General features: G+C 44.7%; 1 protein-coding gene across 5 annotated transcripts; it reads right to left on the reverse strand.

Annotated features, from left to right (window-relative positions):
- Positions 1-31: 31 nt before the first annotated feature.
- Positions 32-20,610, reverse strand: NADK (NAD kinase). Of its 5 annotated transcripts, none has more exons than XM_039727643.1 (12): positions 20,510-20,610; positions 16,158-16,375; positions 13,274-13,357; positions 9,982-10,111; positions 9,414-9,522; positions 9,069-9,154; positions 8,711-8,813; positions 7,760-7,911; positions 7,064-7,163; positions 5,814-5,971; positions 4,681-4,763; positions 32-3,310 (listed from the first exon to the last, which is right to left on the reverse strand). In XM_039727643.1, the coding sequence occupies exons 2-12, from the start codon at positions 16,328-16,330 to the stop codon at positions 3,163-3,165; spliced, it is 1,326 nt and encodes a 441-aa protein (XP_039583577.1). In that variant the 5' UTR covers positions 16,331-16,375; positions 20,510-20,610; the 3' UTR covers positions 32-3,162. The 5 variants fall into 5 exon arrangements, with proteins under 5 accessions (XP_039583577.1, XP_039583579.1, XP_039583578.1 ...); XM_039727645.1 differs by having other exon boundaries at positions 20,423-20,608; XM_039727644.1 differs by having other exon boundaries at positions 20,265-20,608.
- Between the last annotated feature and the right edge of the window lie 16 nt (positions 20,611-20,626).

Here is a 20,626-nt window from a genome sequence, read left to right on the forward strand (position 1 = left end):
TCTCCCCAGTCAAAGGGCAAATGAACCAATCCAACTTTACAAAAAAGTTTTATTGAAAGGATTGAAAAATATTTTATTTCTCAACAATATTTAAAACCAAGTTTTCAATGTGTTAACAATATGTAACAGGATTTTTTAGCTTTTAAAAATTCAGTACACTGCTTTATTCCCTACTACAGTTGGTAACAACTTCTTCCATTTCTACCAGAGGATAACTTCTTTTTTTTTCTTAAAAAAAACCAAATTAATTTCCCAGCTTCCATTTTGGCCCTTTGTAGATGAAAGGATTTGTAAGTGCCAGTGACTTACAAACCCTTTTATTACAAACTCTTAATCAGCAAACCCCCATTTTTAGCACAGTTTAACCAAGTTATTCAGAATAAGCTACATTAGCAAAACGAGGTTTTATTGCCAATAAAGTGAGGTGCATTTCAGCTTTTTTCTGCTTCAGCTCCCCCACTCCTGGAGCAGCTCAGTGCAGAACTCCAGGGCTGCTGCAGCCTCCCTGCCCTGCAGTTTGCAGATTAAAAACTTTACCACAGCCCAGGCTGGGCCAGGGAGAATCAAGGCAGCTTTTGGAGGAAAAGCCAGGGCTGAAGTTGCTCAGCAGCCACCCAGAAAATGCCTTTTCTCAGCACAACTATGCACAAGCAAAGCTGCAGCAGCCTCAGAGGCAGCAATGCAATTGCAGCAGGTGATAAATTGAAAGAAGAAATTTCAAGCCAACCCCTAATGTAGATCTAAAGTAGTTCAGTACACTTTGATTACAGATTTAATTGCCTGTGCACTCTGAAAATTAAAAGTTCGGCAATTTAGCTTTAAGAATAGCTTTACTATTATAAAAAGCATAAATAAAAAGTGCTGAATATAGTTTTATCTTTAAAAAAATACTAGATAAGGCTCATCAATCATTTCACCTCTGCAAAATGATCTTCCACTCCCCAGTGTGCCTAGAACTGCTCACTCTCCACTCATCCACACGTTTCTCTAGACACCATACCCTGTTCCTTCTCTCAATTATTGCATGTTTAAACAAAAGAGTTCCAAAGCAAAAAAGCCTGACACTTCTCTAGTTCCAAAAGTAACCAGTTAGGAAATAACTGAATACTCCGCTTAGGAAACCCGTAAGCAGCTTCAAAACAGTGATAAAACAATTACTGCAGATTCAAGTGAAAGAGAAATCCCAAAAGCTCTCTGGAGATTCTCCAAGATATCCCAAAATCCATCTGGTTTTGACCCAATCAAACCAATATTCTATGTAACAAAATGTACAGGCCAAGTGTTCATTTATCCCAACACGCTTTCGTTGTGATCTGAATCTTCACCCAAGAGTTTGCTTCTCTTTTCTGGAAAATGCTCTCACCTGCACTTGAGGAGCTCAGCCCAGGGCAGCATCCAAAAGGGATGAGACATTATTGAAACCACCAGAGGACAACAGGTCAGGCAGAGTTTGGAAATGAAGCCATTCCCATTTCCACTTTGGACCACAGACACAACGTAAGACAATCATGGAAAGGGTTCAGCAGAGATCCTGCCCCTGTTCCCAAGGAAATCCCTCCTCAGCCAGGAATCATTCCTTGTAGAGATCCTGTTCCCAAGGAAATCCCTCCTCAGCCAGGAATCATTCCTTGCAGAGATCCTGCCCCTGTTCCCAAGGAAATCCCTCCTCAGCCAGGAATCCATTCCTTGGCCAGGTTCTGCCCCCATTCCAAGGAAATCCCTCCTCAGCCAGGAATCCATTCCTTGCCAGGTTCTGCCACAGGACTGAGCAGCTCCTGTCCCTCCCTCCCTCAGTGAGCGATGCAGCAAGACTTGAAAATGCTGAAGTTTGGGTAAGATGAAGAGACTGCACCACAGAGAACATAAATGTAAACATTATCCTTGGGTTTGCTGTTTTGCAGGTAAAGTACAGTACAAACCCTTTCCCCCCATCCCAACCAGTTCTTTTGTTGGGTTTTTTGTTTGTTCTTTCATAAAAGCACATACAATAAAATATGTACAGAGAGAAGTTAGAAACATTTGAAAGCATCTTAAAAAAAGTAAATGTGAGACTTAGAATATCTTGAGTGTGCTGAAGGCACCGTTGCTACTCCACTGGGAATGTGTCCTCTCATTTCTCCAGCCCACCACTGCAGAATCCCACCCTGGATTACTCAGCACCAAGAGTTGGAAGGTTTCATGGAAGTTGAGGGCATTCAGGATCTTAGAAAAGGATATTTTCTTCAGGACAACAGTGAATTCAGTAGCAATTGAAGTCCAGATTCTTCTTGAACACTTGGAGAATTATTATTATTTTTTAAACATGATAGTCTCTAATGCTACCATTTATCCCAGGGAATCAAACAAAAATAATAAGAAAAACCAACACATGGATGATTCCCACCAAGAGGAAGTGCAGAGCTGTGAATTAGCTCAGCTACAAACCCAGAATAATTAATGTTCATCCCTGCTGTTTGTGGGTATTTCCACAGTGCTGACAGCCAAGGGTCAACCACTGCTCAAATGGGCACAAGAGAAAAAAATGTATATATAAAAAATATATACTTTTAATTACTAATTCCATCTATTAATAAAAAACATCCTTTGTGGATGTTTCTTCAGTGTGTCACACTTGCAAGTAAGAAAGTATTTTCTGGGCAAGGTGTATTTAAGATAACAAAGAGGAGCTTTGTTTTTAAAATAAGAAAACTTCTCAGAGCCTTTCTGTTCCTAGCAGTGTTAAATGGAGTTACAAACCTATCAAATAAAAGATTTTAATGCCACTTTTCTGCTGCCACTTTTCCCTGGTGTAGCTACATTCAGCCTACCATGGAACTGGTAAGTCAGAGGTTACAATCAAATCTGCAGATGTGGTTTTGGACAGCAGTCAGGAATGATCCACTCTCAGACTGCTCGTTTGGAAGGAAATTCCCACTGGATCAGAACCATCAGAGCCTTCCACTCCCACTCCTGATGGCCAGGAAGGAGCTCAACCCTTCCCAGCCCCAGCACCTCAGGGATATCAACACAACCTCAAGGCAGCTCCGGGGCGGCGCCTGCACCGACAGCTCCAAGATCCAAGTGGAGGGGAGGGATTCTGCCACGTTCCACTGCTCCAAATCCCAGCAGAGGGGAGGGATTCTGCCACATTCCACTGCCACGAGCCCTGCTGGCTGTGGACACTCAGAATTCTTCCTCCTCCACGGCAAAGTTGTTCTGCTTCTTGCGGACGTTCCAGTGCAGGCACTCGGCCAGGCTCTCGAACCAGTCGCTCACGGGGTCCCGGAAGCAGATGGAGGGGAGGGGGTAACAAGAGGTAGTGATGCTGATACTGCAACAGCACAGGGCAAGTCAGGCAGGGGCAGCAACAATCTGAGCAACCCCCAGCCTGTCCCACCCAGCACTGAGCTGATTCACTGCCACACAACAGCTTTCCATGCCCAGGGACCAGAACTACAGCTGCTCTCGAAATAACCAGCGGAGCTCTGGGGACACTTTGTGTGACACAGCTGGGAACCCTCCATGGCATCCTGCAGCCTCTGGCATCAGCCACACAGGGCAAAGGAAGCCCAAGGCACCACCTTGGCCAGCAGAGCTCTGGGGACATTTCTGTGACACGGCTGGGAACCCTCCATGGCATCCTGCAGCCTCTGGCATCAGCCACACAGGGCAAAGGAAGCCCAAGGCACCACCTTGGCCAGCAGAGCTCTGGGGACATTTCTGTGACACGGCTGGGAACCCTCCATGGCATCCTGCAGCCTCTGGCATCAGCCACACAGGGCAAAGGAAACCCAAGGCACCACCCTGGCCTTTGGGTTTCAAGTTTTAAGTGATAAGCCCAAGGATTCCAGAGTGTAACCAAGGACAAACCCTGCATTTGAATCTACTGGGCACCTTTCAGTTTCAAGTTTTAAGTGATAAGCCCAAGGATTCCAGAGTGTAGCCAAGGGTCAAACCTTGTGTTTGAGTCTTTACTGGGCACCTTTCAGTTTCAGATTTTAAGCAATAAGCCCAAGGATTCCAGGGTGTAACCAAGGGCCAATCTTTACTGATTTCCTGAATCTTTACTGATTTCCTGAACTCCTTTATGGATGACCCAAGCCCAGAGGAAATAAAACCTGTTCAGGATGGAGGGTTGCACCTGTACATTTTCCTTCATGGCAACTTGTGTGGGCCAAGAGGAAGAAGGGCATCCTGAAGAACAAATCTGCCAATCTCCTCCCCAGAGCTGCCTTTGAACACCTCCACCACCACATTCTGAACACAGAACTGAGGGACTTCACTCTCTTCTGCTCACTCAAGGCCAGAGCAAGTGACCACAAGCACTCCCAGTTAACCCAGTTTAATCCACGTGGAGTATTCCACAGGCAGCCCCTGTTGGTTTGTATCTTTCAGAATTCCTAAGATTTATCTTGAAGTTAAAATTTACAGAGTTTCCTAAAGATATGCCCATCTTCCTTGCCAAGCATGCAATGTTTACAGAGTCTGAACATTTCACTTGCTTTGGTGGGAAGATCTAAAGAACTCAAGTTAGAAATGAAATCCTTTTAGTGCAGTCTGTGCTCTAGGAGGTGTTAGGGTTTATAAAAGCCTCTTTCTTCACTGCCAAAAACCCTTTTGGCAGATGTTAGAGAATGAGGGAGCTGCATGAATCAGGATTTTCTATACTTAGAGATAATACAATCAGAAAAAAGGATTGACCTGTCTCCATGGCATATCTCCTGCCTCTTCCTTCCATCAAACGAAACCCACGCCGTGTTCCTGGCATCTGGGGAGAGCATGATCTGAAAACCAGAATGGTCCAAAACTCAAGAGCAAGGAACAAACACCTCCTCCATCCTCCCTCGAGTGCACAACCGAGTCCTTGGAACTCCACACTTGCACTGCAATTGCTCAGCTGTCCATGGCAGCAGTGCAGTAACACCACCCAAGCTCCAAATCTTTATTTTCTCTTTATAAACATCTTTTTCTATATGCAGTAAATCCCCTTTTATAAGTACAAGACCTTCCAGTTCAGTTCCCGTAACTTTAATTCAGCTACAGGAGCTGACTTAGCTTTTCTTTCAGGAAAAATAATGAAGTCAATCCAGAAAAACAGATTTTAATACATAATGAATCCAAAGCTGTCAAATTTAGGAACTTTGGCTCCTATTTAAATTACATTCCTATTAGAAGAATTAACTACCCCTGGCCAGTAACACCCACTGACATGAAAGTGTGGGCTGAGAGCTGTGCCATGAATAAACATGGAATTTATGTTGTAAAACAAGAACGAAAAGTCCAGAACACACTCATTTCTCAATGCTAATCCTCTAACATCCCCAGGACAAAAGGAGAAAGAGATACTTCCTTGCACAAGAGTATTTGTCCAAAATACCCATTAATCAAGTCTATCTTATATTCAGCTATTAAATGTCTATTTTCTGCAAGGCAACATTAAAAAAAACTAAATATTGAATTGCAGATAGAGCTACCAGTATATACATAAGATCTGAAATATTTCTGCATGAAAGGAGAATTTTTGATTCCCTTCACTGATCATTTACAGGCACTTTAGCCGAGATTATGGAACATTTTTCAGAAAGCAAATGTAGGAATTCCCATTTTGTAGAATGTTACAGAGCTACGGTTCAGTAAGAAAAGTGCAAAGTATTCCACTTTAATCAATTTAAGTGGGCAAATTTTTCTAAAGAAAGGCACATTGTTGAGCCAGACTTGGTGTGATCCTGCCCCAGGGGACAGGAGCCACCCAACACTTCCCACCCTCCTCTCATTCCTGTGGCCACTCCAGAAGTTTTTAACCCACAAAGAGAAATAAAACGACAGAACCCCACCTTGAGCTCCACTCCAGCAGGAACCACGATGGGTCTGAAGGACAGGGAGTGGGGGCAGATGGGGGTGATCATGATGGCAGGGACGTTGGGGTGGATCATGGACGCTCCGGCCGCGGCGGCGTACGCGGTGCTGCCGGTCGGCGTGGACACGATCACCCCTGGGGAACAACAGCAAGGGACAGCAGCACTGAGCCAGGGGCTGCTCTGGGGGACAGCAACAACCCCACGGCCACCCCTGGGGAACAACAGCAAGGGACAGCAGCACTGAGCCAGGGGCTGCTCTTGAGGACACCCACAAATCCCACTGTCACCCCTGGGGACAGCAACAGGACAGGGACAGCAGCACTGAGCCAGGGACTGCTCTGGGGGACAGCAACAACCCCACTGCCACCCCTGGGGAACAACAGCAAGGGACAGCAGCTCTAAAAGCCATAGATTGCTCTGGGGGACAGCAACAAACCCCACTGCCACCCCTGGGGACACAACAGCACAGCACGAAGCCAGGGACTGCTCTGGGGGACACCCACAAACCCCACTGCCACCCCTGGGGACAGCAGCAGGACAGGGACAGCAGCACTGAGCCAGGGACTGCTCTGGGGGACACCAAGAAACCCCACTGCCACCCCTGGGGACAGCAACAGGACAGGGACAGCAGCACTGAGCCAGGGACTGCTCTTGAGGACACCCACAAATCCCACTGTCACCCCTGGGGACAGCAACAGGACAGGGACATCAGCATTAACAACCAGGGACTGCTCTGGGGGACCCCAGCACATCCCATGTAGGAAAGGGAACCTCTCCCCTTGGATTCCCCAGCTCAGCTGGAGCCCAGCACACACAGAGAGAGAAACTCCCCCCTGACCCTGCCACGTGGTCTCAGGAGTTGCACAAACTCAGGTTACATGATTTTGTAATAGTGACTTTCATTTTTTTTCTTTAAGGGTAAGAGCTTTAAAGATTAACTCCTGTTGCTCAGGAGTTGAGATTGGCTTGGATTTGCTGAGGGCAAACAATCTTTTCTGAGCTATTTCTTACCTTTACCCTGAAATATAATACCCCCAAAAAGATCTACTTGCCCTCACATGCCCATAAACAAAATCTTTCAGCACCTAAAGCTTCGCTGTGTGGGAACACACCCATCCTTTGCACACTCCTGTTTGCTGTCAGCAGTGAACTGCAGCTCTGTTTCCAGGAGAGAAATTGCTCCAGGGAAAGGCAGCAGGCTGAGCTGGGCAGAGAGCAGCACTCACCATCTCCTTGCACTGTGGTTATCAGGTGCCCATCCAGGAACACATCCACGTTGGACAGGTAGGAGGAAGGGCCACGATCCACCACAACTTCATTGAGGACCTGCCACGACACCAAAGATCACTCCAGCCTGCTGCTGCTGCCTTGGCAGTGAAATCAGTGTCAAAAACTGAACATGCTTTCCAGATCTCCTCAAAGTTCAAGCTTATTTAGTACCTGCAAATTAAAGTCTCTCTACATTTCTGTCCTATCGAGTGCCAGCTGAAGTTTAAGAATTCAGTTTTGAAGATTAAATTAGATTTAATTCTTAATTTTAAGAATTAAGTTTTGAAGTTTAAGAATTATCTCCAGGAGCTGGTCACTAATAACGTGCAGGGTTTTTCTTCTCATTTATAAAAATGTCTGGTGTGTCTGACTTTAGAACTACTACTTTGCTCTCAAATAGAAGGAAGGTTGGACTCAAGCTTGGAGAGATTTCCCAGCCTAAACAATTCTGTGAAATTATTTCTACAGCAAAGTGTGAGATGAGCACTTGTGACAGCACAGAGGAAAAGTGTGCAGCAGCTCCTCAGCACTCAGAGCACTTTGGGAGCTGGAGCAGCAGGGCCCAGCCCCACGCTGCTGGGGGAGAGCTTTAATGAAACAAATACAAATTACAAACATTATATTGGTTCTTTTGGCTTGTTCTGCCCTCTGACCTGATATTGCATAATTTGTTTGCCCACTTCTTTCTCCAGGCTTGCAGCCACGACTCCATTCTCCTCGATGCCATTCTGCACTGTGCTTTTCTCCCTGTGCTCCTTGACCACCTTCACCTTGAGCCTGCTCCGGAGAACCAGAGCAGCATTGCCTGCAGGGAAAACACAGGGAAAACACACAAAAAGGAGATGCTGGCACAGGAAATCACCCCAGCCATGACCAACACACTCTATCAAATGCCACCCAGCCTTTCCTGAGCTTTCAACATCCCCAGTTTCATTCACAACATAATTGGCTGCACTTGGCTGAAGCTCAAAACTGATTTTTAGTAGCAATGAGCAAAAATCAAAGCCAAATTTCAAGCTAGTCCCTTCCCACTTTTCTTATTATGTAAAAAGAAAATTTAAATTTAAATTTTATATAGACATGATTAAAATGGGAAAACACTGTTGGGTTCATGTGATCTTCAGAAAGACAAAAGCAAAGATTAAGGAAAATTAAAGCATTAGAAATATGTATTAAAAGAGAACATTCTAGTGAGAGTTTTAGACATCTTTTCAGGATCTACTCTGGATGCAACTCAAATAACCTCATCTTGAAGAAACAAAGAATTTATTTCCTCAAATATTTTATTTGCCTGACTTCTCAGCATTTAAACACTGCACTTCTATGTTTAGTTGCCATTTAACATAAATTCTACATTATCTTACACTTATTTACTCCATAAAGTCATTTCTTGGCCCTTTTTCTTTACAGAGCAGTACAAAGAGCAGCACTGGATGTGTCAATGCAATGTAAAACTTTGTTAATTTAAGATACATTTCTGCTAATTTAAGATTTCTCTCAATTTCAGATAGATTTCTCAAGTTTCAGATCTTAAGGGTCAACCTACAAGAGTTAATTAAGAAAAAGTAACAAACAAACACCACACCTTGTCCCCTTAAATTTACCTTCTATAACCTGAGTGACTTGGGACTGAAAATTCTCAAAATTAAATGGAGTAAGAAATCCAAGGGATCCCAGATGAAAAGCCATGACTGGAGGTACACTACCCTGTCAACAAAGAAAAGAGTTTTAAAGCCACTCAGTCAAAGCAATCCATACTTCAACTATTTGTCTGTAAATATTGATGAAACTTTAACTGTGCTAAATAAAAAACAACACATTTCACATTCTTTTCAAAAGGTAAAAAAGAGGGAATGAAGAACAAAAGACAAATTCTGAACTCAGCAACAAAGAGGGGGGAAAAGCACTTTTAAATACTTCCAAAAGAAAAGGTTTATGGGTTTATTTCCCATAAGAACCAACCTGGAAAAGTGAAGAAGCATAAAGTAAGGTCCCATCTCCTCCCAGGCATATGATGAAGTCTATCTGATTGGAGATATCATCATAGTCTAGGAGAAACATTGGAATAAAAAGTTTTGAATTAAATTGTATCCACAATCTTCATTTCCTAACAAAGATTAGGAAGAAAAGTTACAATTTGGAGCATGCAAACATTCCCTCACAAATATATTAAAAAGCACAATTAAAATGTAACAACTGTCTGCAAAATACATAAAAGTTTTAGAAATTTGACCCAACAACTAAGAAAACACCAAGACAAATAAAAAATTACACTCCAACTGTCCTTTCAAGAAATCACTTCCATACCTTCTCTAAAGGTGCAAAATTTCTTCTTCACTGGTCCAAAATTCTCATCATTAGCTATAGCAGGGTCTTCCAACACTTTTTTCTCTACATACACTATCATATTGTTCTCCTGAAGAGAGAAAACAAGCTTGTGAGGGACCTCCCAACAACACACTTGACTCTCTCCATGATCTCCATTAATTTAAGACATATAAATAATATTTACAGTAGTGTAAATATTACATTACTGTGTTTTTAATGTGTGGTCTGATCCTGATGAGGATTCTGCAGCATGCACAGAACATTTAATAAATTAAAGCTTGGAATATACATTACATGATACAGCAACAATGCTGTGTTTGCTCAAGGCTTAAAGTTTTCAGCTTTTTATATCCCATTCCTGTAATTCAGAATGTAAACAGAATGGAAGTTTTTACTTTAATAATTTTAGTTTTAAGCTTCATACTGATCTTAACTTCTGCAACAAATTTTAGTACACCCCGTGGCAGTGGGTATGAGGATTTGATGCACAAATTCTGCCCAGAATCAGCAGCTGGAGAGAGCTGAGGTGCAATTTCTATTTTCTCACCTCGGTGAGGTACACACAGAGCTCTTTGAAGGGCTGCAGCAGACTGGCATCACGGATCTTCTTGATCACAAGGACACTCTTGGGAGGTTTGTTCCATGTCAACCGCTGGCTTGCTGGATCCTGAATGTGCCTGGGGGACACAAAAACCCCCAAACATCAGCACATTTGGGTCTGACACCTTTCTGACCTGGAAAAAATACATCCTTCTGTGTGGGAACACACAGCCCTGCACACCAGGCAGGGAAAGGCAATAATTCCAATTGCAGGGATGTGAATTTATGTATTCATGGATGGAGAACACACAGCCCTGCACCCCAGGCAGGGAAAAACAATAATTCCAATTGCAGGGATGTTCCTGAGGGAAAGGCACTAATTCCAATTGCAGTGATATTTCTGAAGGAAATGCAATAATTCCAATTGCAGTGATGTGAATTTATGTATTCATGGATGGAGAACACACAGCCCTACACACCAGGCAGGGAAAGGCAAAAATTCCCACTGCAATGATGTTCTTCAGGGAAAAGCAATAATTCCCATTGCAGTGATGTTTCTGAAGGAAAGACAATAATTCCCACTGCAGGGATGTTTCTGTGCTTTCCTACAAGCAGAATTAACAATTCTGGTCCCTGCTGCCCTGTGAATGACCTGTGCCAGCAGGGACCTGAACAGAAGCACCACAAAAGCTCTCAGAAAAGGTTCCTCAACTGACTGACACCACTGCTTCCTCTTGGTTTAGTGCAGACTCAAAGAGAAACAGTCAATTAGAGGATCTGAAAAAGTCACAGCATCATTTTTCCCCCCATCCAATACTCTAAGTCAAACAGCTTAATGCAAATTTAAAATCCATTTCATTTCAGTGCTCACATTTGAGCTACAAACACAGCAGAAACTACAGGCTAATGCAGGGCTCCAATATCAATAATGCTGACAAAAGTGGGGATTGCAGCACTGAACAAAGCCAGAGCTGGCACCAACTTCATTCAAACAGCCAGTCTGCCTGTTTCAGCTGTACTCACCAAGTCCATGCACTCCCACTGAATGAAAAGTTATTCATAACTTGCTTTAATATCTTCATGTTTCTTTCCAGGGCTCAGGCAAAAGCAACAGCTCCAAATAAAATAAAAGGCTGAGGCTTTTATCACTTATTAATAACTGCAACCTCAGAAGAATATATTTTTCCCTGAAAAATATTTTTTTCTTCTACTGAAGATTTCCATCAGTTCCAATAAAAAGTTGTGAGGCTTTACAAAAAATCCTGTGTAAAACTTGTATTCCAGATCCTCGAGGCAAGGCTTCATAAAGAAAATCCCATTTCAAGAAAAATAAACAGGTATTTGATTTCCCTTTCTCTCAAGAGCACAAGTCCCTCATCCTTTCTTCACTGAGTATTCATTCTGCTCATCAAAAAGCAGATTTGCAGTTCTAGAGCTGCTGGTTGTATTGAAAGAGACACCCAACCTTCCCTAACTTAAACCTGCACATAAAAACTATGATTTTCTGTTAAAAATAATCCCTCCAGTGAGGAGAGTTGAACAAAATTACCCACAGCAGAGGAGAAAAAAACACCAACAAGGTTTTGCTTGTTTTTAAAACCCACAAAACCTCGCGTGCAGCAGAAGTAATTTCCAATTTGCTTTTCAAACAAGTCCTTGCCTTCAGCAGCCTGGGGGCAGCTCTGCTCCCAGCCCTGCCTGCCCAAGGTTTCCCTGGCACAATCCTGTCCCTGTCCTTATATCCCAGTCGTGGCCAGCCCCTGGGAGGAGCAATGGCCCGGGTCAGGTGGGTAAACACAACCTGGGCTGGCACTGCAGCACCCCAGGGCTCCTTACAGCACCAGGGGAGAATGAGGAAGCTCTGGGTTGCCAAAGGGAGGGATCTGGGTTGGACTTTCCCAGGAAAGGGTTGGATATCACCAGGAAGGTTACAGTCTACAGAGGCAGAGATTTGGGCAAATAAATGTTGACTGCAATGTCTTGCAGTTAACTGGAAGAGCAAAATTAAGTAAAAGTTTTTTTTAAAGGGGCAGAAAGCACACAATGGTTTGGGTTGAAAGGGCCTTAAAGCTCATCCAGTCCCACCTTCCACCATCCCAGGTGGCTCCAAACCATGTCCAGCCTGGTCCTGGACACCTCCAAGTGAGGCAGCCACAGCTCCTCTGTGCCAGGGCCCCCCAAAACCAGGAACCACTGCCTTGGTTAAACCCAGAAATTCCTCACCTGGCCAAGTCAGGACTCCATTTATTAAGTATGTAACACCTGTAGAGAAAGCAACACTTTACGCCACCCAACCTACAAAATTAAAATGTTTATTTGCCCACTAAGCAGAAAGCAGACCTTTATTTCCATATCTATCAACAGGCTAAAAAGAAACTTGTTTTAACTGAAAGTACCAGAGACCAAACAGAAAAATTCAAAGTCCAAATTCAAACATCATCAGCAAGGCAGGGAGAAGGCTTCCCTCAGATTTCACAGCACACAGAACAGTTCCTCTTCCTCCCCTTTTTTAACAGAGTTGGAAATGTGAGAGTTGCCCTTTCAGACACCAAACTATGCACTGCAGACCATGGCAACTTGGGAAAGCTGATGGCAAGCAACACGAAAACCTCTAAATGCCAGGTAAAATACAAACAGTGCTGAGGGAGCTGGGGGTGCTTAGCCTGGAGAAAAGGAGACTCAGGAGTGCCCTCATCACTCTCTACACTCTCTGAAAGGTGGCTCTGCTCAGCTGGGGCTGGGCTCTTTCTCAGGAACTGACAGAACCAGAGGACACAGCCTTAAGCTGCACCAGGGGAAATATGGGTTGGATATTAGGAAGAAGTTTTTTACAGAAAGGTGATAAAGATTTTCACAAAAAGGTGATAAAGTTCTGGAATGGCTGCCCAGGGAGGTGCTGCAGTCCCCATCCCTGGGTGTGTTTAACAAAGCCTGGATGTGGCACTGGGGGCCAGGGTTTAGTTGAGGTGTTGGGGCTGGGTAAATCTTGATGATCTTTAAGGTCTCTTCCAAGCTGGGGATTCTGAGAATTTGGGGGAATTCTGTGAATTTGGGGGAATTTTGGGAATTCCCAGGAACCGGGGAAGTGCTGGAGTCACCATCCCTGGGTGGGGCACTGGGTGCCAGGGTGTAGTTGAGGTGCTGGGGCTGGGTTGGACTCTGTGGACTTGAAGGTCTCTCCCAACCTGGGCATTCTGTGAATTCTGATTAAGGGGGTGAACAAAGTGGAGTCAGTGGAAATGCAAAGTGGTTTTCCTTGCCACAGAAGGAGCAGAGTGGCACTGATGCAGGGTACTCACATAATCGTTTTGGGATTCTGCAGCATGCAGGCCTTTGGTCCAAACGTGGTCACTGGGCATGGTCCGTGCAAGGAGCGTGTTCTCCTGAAGGCACAGAAAACAATCAGTGAGTAACAGAGCTGTGCTGACAAACTGGGGCTGCCTGGCTGCTCAAACACCAAACCTCCTTTGAAGCAGCTGCACACAAGCAAGAGAGGGCAAAGTGCATTTCTCAAAGCTACGTGTGCTTCCCAGGCTGGGTGATTTTACAGATTATTCACATTTCCAATGGCTGCAGCACAACACTTTTATTCTGTGCTTCTCAAAGCACTGCATCTTATTTAAAAGCACATTTTTTAGAATGGCTGAATCTGGTATGAATACAGCTAAAACAGCTCAGTGAGGCTCTTCCCCTCACTGAGGGCTCTGGGTTTCCCAGTGTGTGACCTGACAAGGAGCTCTCCAACACCTCCAGGTGTTTTTAAGTCACATTGTCTTGGTCATTTAAACACCCTTAATAAATTAATCAAACAAATTCTTCAACTCTAAGGCACATGGAGATTTGTATCTGCAGTATCAGGCTGCAATTCTGAACAGGCTGAAAAAGAATTGCTGTTTTCCCCCCCATTTATTTCTCTGATAAAATATTTGTCTTCAAATAAACAGGGGCTCTGAGGTGTCATTTATCCTCAAAATTGAATCCCACCAGGACACAGGGTTATTCCTGGCTCTAGGATGAGATCAGCTGGAGAAAGTCAGAACTCTTCTGCCTCACCTCCCACGCAAAGCTGGAACTGGGAGCAAAACTTGCTCAAGCCATGGAACTGTTGAAGCATTATGTGACTGCTATTAGAATTATTCCATTATAAAGAAGGGGGAAACATTTATTTCCTGGGCTTAATTCAATCCCATCTTGCTTGTAACAACCATCACTGCAGGGCCTTCTATTGTGTGTTACAAAGTAGCTCAGCCCAGCCTGATGACTCACTCCTAGAGCTAAAAAAACCCTCAGAAATTTAATAAAAATCAAAACCAGATCACAGGTTAAACATATAATTAAGGAACAACAGCAACATCTTATTTGTTCCTTGCCTAATAAAATAGGCCAGTCTAAGATCTGAATTCCAATAACAAAACTAGAATAATTTCTTTTCCATCTGCAAGTCCAGGTATGACTGACCAAGTTAGATAAGAGCATTACTACGTGTTTTATAAACTTTACCCTACTGATATTAAAACAGAAAAATGAGCAAGGACTGACATAACAAGAGATTAGCGTGTCTCTCAACATGGGCAAAGGGATGATAAGTCTTTATCTGCTTGTGAACAATTACCCTTGGCATTAGGATGGTTAAATAACACCCTGGCAGCTTCACCTCCCACTGCTTGCTCCACTCCAGCTTCTCCCAGATAACTGTAATTTTTGCCCTCTCCCAACACAGGTCATTATTTGATGCCACTCCCAGTAACTGACCAAATTTTGCTCCCATGTGAGGCTTTAAATATCCATGTGTGACCTTCATGACATTCCAAGAGTTTTCTCTGCAATCCCTAATTAATAAGTGGTGTAAGTTCTCCCTGAGATTCCACATGGTTTTATTAGTGCTTGAGTGGACAGAATTTCAAGTTATTCCTAGTCAGGCTGCCCTTGCTCAGAATGAGCAACAATGCCCTGGAAATTATACATCTTTTAGGAAAATCTATTTATCAGCTCCCAGCAGCTGGGCAGCTACCTGGAGCTGAGCAGCACAGAGGAAGCCTGAGAGCAGCATTTCCTGCCAGCCTGCAAAATGCCCTGAGACAATTTAGCTCTGCAGTGGAGACAGCCAGAGAATGACTGCAGAGCATCCTAATGAAGGAAAATCTCAGAAGCAATTACCCTGATTCAAGCCCACAAAAGACACAGCACTTCTGGCTGAAAAAGCAGCTGTTCAGCTAGAAAATAACACACAAAAATTTAGACCTTCTATGCAGGCTGACTGAAAGGTTTGAGTAGAGAAGGGAAAACCACAAGGTTTTACAGCACAATTTAAATATCAAGCCTTACACATTGACCATACACACATCACCAGAGCTCCCACAGAGCCCAGCCCTCAGAAGACACTTCCCAGAAGCATCAAATACACCGAACTACAAACACAGAGCAGTTATTTTCCTAACCTTTCAAGGCTTTTAGCTTGCCTCCCTTCACCACCAAGCCACCCCCTGTGCCCTTCAGCCTCACCCGTTGGCTCTCCTGCCTCCCAAGAGCATTCCTACCAGCAAAGCAGGAGCTCTGAACAGGAATTCCATCTGCTGAGCAGCTCCCTGGTGCCTCTGCCCATGCTCTGGGGACAGTCAGAGCACAAGGGAGGTGAAGCCTGTGCCTCCCACAAGATCAAGACATGGCGCTGCCCCTGCCCGCCGTTCAATATTTACAGCAGGTCCAAAGATCACCAGATCAGAAGTTCTACCCACCCTGTCCACATGACAGGAGCCTTGCAATGAGATCAGAAAGTTGGCTTCAAAAAAAGAATGGGTGTTTTTCACTGCTCTGAAACCATCTGCAAACACCAAGCCACTTTCTGCTGCCCCACACGCAGGTTTTTAACACACAGCACTAAAGCTCAGGCTTGAGCTTTTGTAAAAGCCTGAAGAATTGTCTCTTACTGTTGACTGATTATTTTTTGGAGACTGTGAGCTCTGCAGACACCAGTTTTGACAAGCCATGAAACTTTGATTCTGCTCTTCAACTTTGATTCTCACCTTCAACTTTGATTCTTTGATTCTCACCTTCAACTCCCCACCTTCGTTTTGAACCTTCTGAGACACATTTTAAGAACCCCTCATGGCCATATGAAAAAACCACTAAAATCTAGTTAATTACACATATTTTAGCAGCCAGGGGAAGAAGCAGGGGCCTCACCTGAATTCTTTGGTGCTTCCAAGGGCAGGTGAAGCTGACAAACTGCGTGACTTGGCCCGGCCCCGGCTGGTGCTGCCCCACTCCTCGTCACCGTGGCACGCCGAGCAGTGGTAGGCAGAGTCTGAGCTGCCATCAGCCTTGCTGGCACACAGCTTCTCCCGACTCATCTCCATGCTGGAGCTGCAGGAACCTCAGCCAGAGAGAGAGAAATTCAATCCCTGCGGTGGAGAGGGACAGGCAAAACCTCAGTGCTGGCAACGGCAACGGAGCTTTCCTTTAAATTCCAATTATGGGATCAGCTGGCTCAAGGAAAAACAGTGGATTTGCTATCACAATCCCTCTTCTCTCAGTAGATAACATGCTGAACATCAAAAAAAATCACTGGAGTTGTGCTTCACATCCATAAACTCCTGGAGTTGTCCAGGAGATGAGGAGCTGGCGCTTTGAGCCATTTCCCTGCTTTCTGCAGCCCCTGCTCTGTGGTCAGGGCTGCTGACCAAGGTGGAGTTTTGCCAGGGCCCCCACAGTGGTTTTTATAATTGCTTTTCAGCAATTAAAGTGTTTTTAAAGTCCCTGCAAGAAAATCTGGAGGAGCATGTTACACTAAACCTAGTTTGCACACACTAATAAAGATCTCTCCTAACAATCTGGGAAGTTCTTCAAGGTAATGAGAAGTTCCTGGAATTAAAAATGACCAGTGTGTTCCCAGACTGAGAAGAGGCCCGGCACAGATTTGTGTCTTCAGTTACACAAGAGATAAAACTAATTTCTTTTAGCTGTTTAAAAGAAAGAAAAACTTTAAATACGTGCCAAGGGATCAAGGCACAGGAAAACTATAAAGTCAGGAAAAACTATAAAGTCTCCTATGAGGTGATGCATATATTAAATAGATAAAATAAAACACTCAGATTAAAAAAAATACCGCCCCTGTCAGATAATGCCACAGAAATAACCTTAAGAAGCCTCAGCTTTTGAAATAAAAGAGTTTAATACCAAGCTGAGGAGAGACAGAAACAAGCTGGAGGACAATACCGAAGTCCTTAACTCATTTCTGACAAACTGGGGAGATGATCCAAACCAAACAGGACAAAAGAAGGACAAATGTGCAGTATTTCAGTTCCACGAACAACCAGCACAAATGAGAGATAAACAGCTGGGTAGAGCACAGCTTTGCAAAAGTAAAAAAAAACAAACCACAAAACCAAAACAAAACCCAAACTTGAAATAAGTTGTAGAGATCTTGTGAGCAAGTTGTCATCATTACTTGAAGGAAGTAGAGGAGAAATCTTATCAGAATAAAAATAGAAACCAACTTTCAGTGTATGAACAAACACTAAACCATAAACAAATAGTATCCATGTGAGTGAGCACATTCCTCAAGTCAGTTGACTCCAAGACAGGGGGAAAAATTTGGTTCAGTAAAAATCTGCAGATGTTTTTTCCAATGGTTTCATCACTTTGGATGAAGCTCCCACCTCATCCTGCAGAGAGGGGAACTGAACATTGGTGCAACCATGAAAATGGAATGTGGCTCTGGGAAACCATCACCCAACGAGGGTATCTGGGGGAAAGTCCCCAGAGAATGGCAAACCCCATCATTTCACCAGAGCCCCAACCTGCAGACAACACCACCAACAAAGCACAGCTGTAATTTTAGACTCATTACTAAACCAGACAGCACCACCACCTAATTAAATTAAAAAGTGCTTTTGCTTGGTAAGCTTGGGCTAACCCGAGGAGAGCATCACTACAAAGAGGTGCAATTAATGCCAGCCATTAATGATTTATAGCACCCTGCCCTTGGAAGGTATCAATGTTTAACTGGGGGTTACTCATTGCTGTGATGACCACTGCTTGGGAACAGATATTGCAACAGACCTGCAGTTTTGTCCAGCTAAGATTAGCCAAATGTACCTCTATTTTTAGACAATTTGAGCTGATATATAAATTTTGTGTCCATTTGTTGAGCAAAGGAGGCAGAGAACAATAATTTATGTAATAAGCAAGATGTGTTTCCATGTGACTTTGACTGAAGAATGTTCATCTGACAGATGCTGACAGCAAAGAAAATCAGATTAGCTCAAAACTGGAAGTAAGAAGTGCACAGACATACTAAATACAGCCTAAGAACTTGATATTCCCTCCATGTAATACTTTCCAACTCAGGATGTTTTAACTACAGCTTACACCATGTACTGTTTAATTAACATTCCCTCACAAGACCTTTATTGAATAAGCAGACTTGACATAAGACAAAACTGCCACTGAACAGCTTCCAGGATGGGATCCAAAAAACCTTTAAGCACATGGTAACAAACTAATGAAAAGGCTGCTCTGTTTTAAATCATGTCCAAAATGAAAACAACACGAGAAAAGCAAGTATTTAAATGTCCAGCACTGCAGAAGGAAGGACAGCTGAGGAAGTGTCAACATTTAACAACAAATATCTGTGATGGTGACACAGCAGCCAGGTGAATCACCTCTCACACGCATCCAACTCCAGTTTTATTGTAGTTTCCCATTTTTAATTTCACTCCACGTTCCCCTGAACAACAACTTCCCAAAGGTTTCACCAAACCACCTTTATAGGAGCTGCAAGGGTGCAAATCACCAAGGGATTTAATTTCATTTTATAACGACCATGCTCGTAAGCTGTTCTTTCGTAACAAACTTTTCCTGTCAAATGCCCTGCCCTAAATCATCCTGGTTAAAGGATTACTGTAGGCTCCATCCTGACAAAATCCTCGCAGTGCTTTAACCACCCACCAAGCGATTTCTTAGAAATTATATCATTTTGTACTTTATTACTGGCTTTCTCCTGGGGCATAAGAGGACAATGTTCTATCCAAAACTGCACCTCCTGTCCCACTGCTAGAGAGCACTGTGTGCTTGATCACTCTGCTCTGTGGAGCTTTCTTTTGTTGCATTTTGCTGAATAAAGCACTCCAGCAGAGGTTACGTGCCCATGACTCCATCCCGAAGGCACTAAACCCCCTCTCACACACACAAAAACGAAGGAACAACTCCATCAGACAGACAAAGCTTGGTTTAGTCAGAATTTCGTATTCCAGCGAGCCTGCAGAGAAGCAAAACCCCTGTTAAAACCCAGGCAGTCTGGCAGCAGACACAATTTTAGGTTCCGATTACACACCCAAATGCTATTTCCACCAAAACCCAGGCAGTTTGAGCATCACGTGTGCAAGCAAAACAAGTCCATTTGTTAACCCTGCATCTGCTGAGCCCCAGCACCCAAACACAGGGCACCCAAACCCAGGGCTGGACCCTGGGGGGCAAACAGCGGGGCTGGCCCGTGCCTGTAATGACAACATAGAAAAGGGTTTGTTTGGGTTTGTGGTTTTTTGGGTTTTTTTGGTTTTTTTCTGTCCCGTAACCTCTGCTCTCTAATAGCTCTGCTGATAGAAAATGGGAGAAAAGCAGCATTCCAGGGTGGAAACAGGATCCACACACTGTCCTGGCCAGCACAAACCGCCCCAGGCTGAGCTTGTTCCACCTCCCGAGATGAGCAGGGAGAGCAGCCCCGAGGGTCTTCCCTGAAAAGCCGGAATTCACCCCAAAATTCAGCCCCTAAAAACCTGGAATTCACCCCAAGATTCAGCCCCTAAAAACCTGGAAGTCACCCCAAAATTCAGCCCCTAAAAACCTGGAAGTCACCCCAAAATTCAGCCCCTAAAAACCTGGAATTCACCCCAAAATTCAGCCCCTAAAAACCTGGAACTCACCCCAAGATTCAGCCCCTAAAAACCTGGAATTCACCCCAAAATGCAGCCCATAAAAACCTGGAACTCACCCCAAGATTCAGCCCCTAAAAACCTGGAACTCACCCCAAGATTCAGCCCCTAAACACCTGGAAGTCACCCCACAATTCAGCCCCTAAAAACCTGGAATTCACCCCAAAATTCAGCCCCTAAAAACCTGGAACTCACCCCAAGATTCAGCCCCTAAAAACCTGGAATTCACCCCAAAATGCAGCCCATAAAAACCTGGAACTCACCCCAAGATTCAGCCCCTAAACACCTGGAAGTCACCCCACAATTCAGCCCCTAAAAACCTGGAATTCACCCCCAAAATCCAGCCGGCAAGCGTTACCCGGCCTCGGCGGGCAAACAGCGGCGCTGGCCCGCGATCCATCCCAGCGGGAAGGGTTATCCGGCCTCGGGGCTGCCCAGGAGGGATGAGGGAACGCGGGCACTTGGGACACACGCCGGCGGCGACAGGCACCGGGCAGGGGACACAGGGACACGCACCGGGGACGGGCACAGAGGGACGCGCACCGGGGACACACGCGCACCGCGGACACCCCCCTCAGGGCCCCGCGGAGCTCCCCGACTCACGGCGTGGCTCAGGGCCGGGCCCCGCGGCGCTGCTGGCGGCGCTGGGCGCTGTGAGGGGCGCGGGGCCGCCGGGCCCTGCGCGCCTCCATCGTCCCCTCCCCGCCGCCCCCGCGCAGG

This window comes from Passer montanus, unplaced genomic scaffold (genome assembly GCF_014805655.1).
Source record: "Passer montanus isolate IOZ18808 unplaced genomic scaffold, ASM1480565v1 scaffold62, whole genome shotgun sequence".
NCBI lineage: Eukaryota > Metazoa > Chordata > Aves > Passeriformes > Passeridae > Passer > Passer montanus.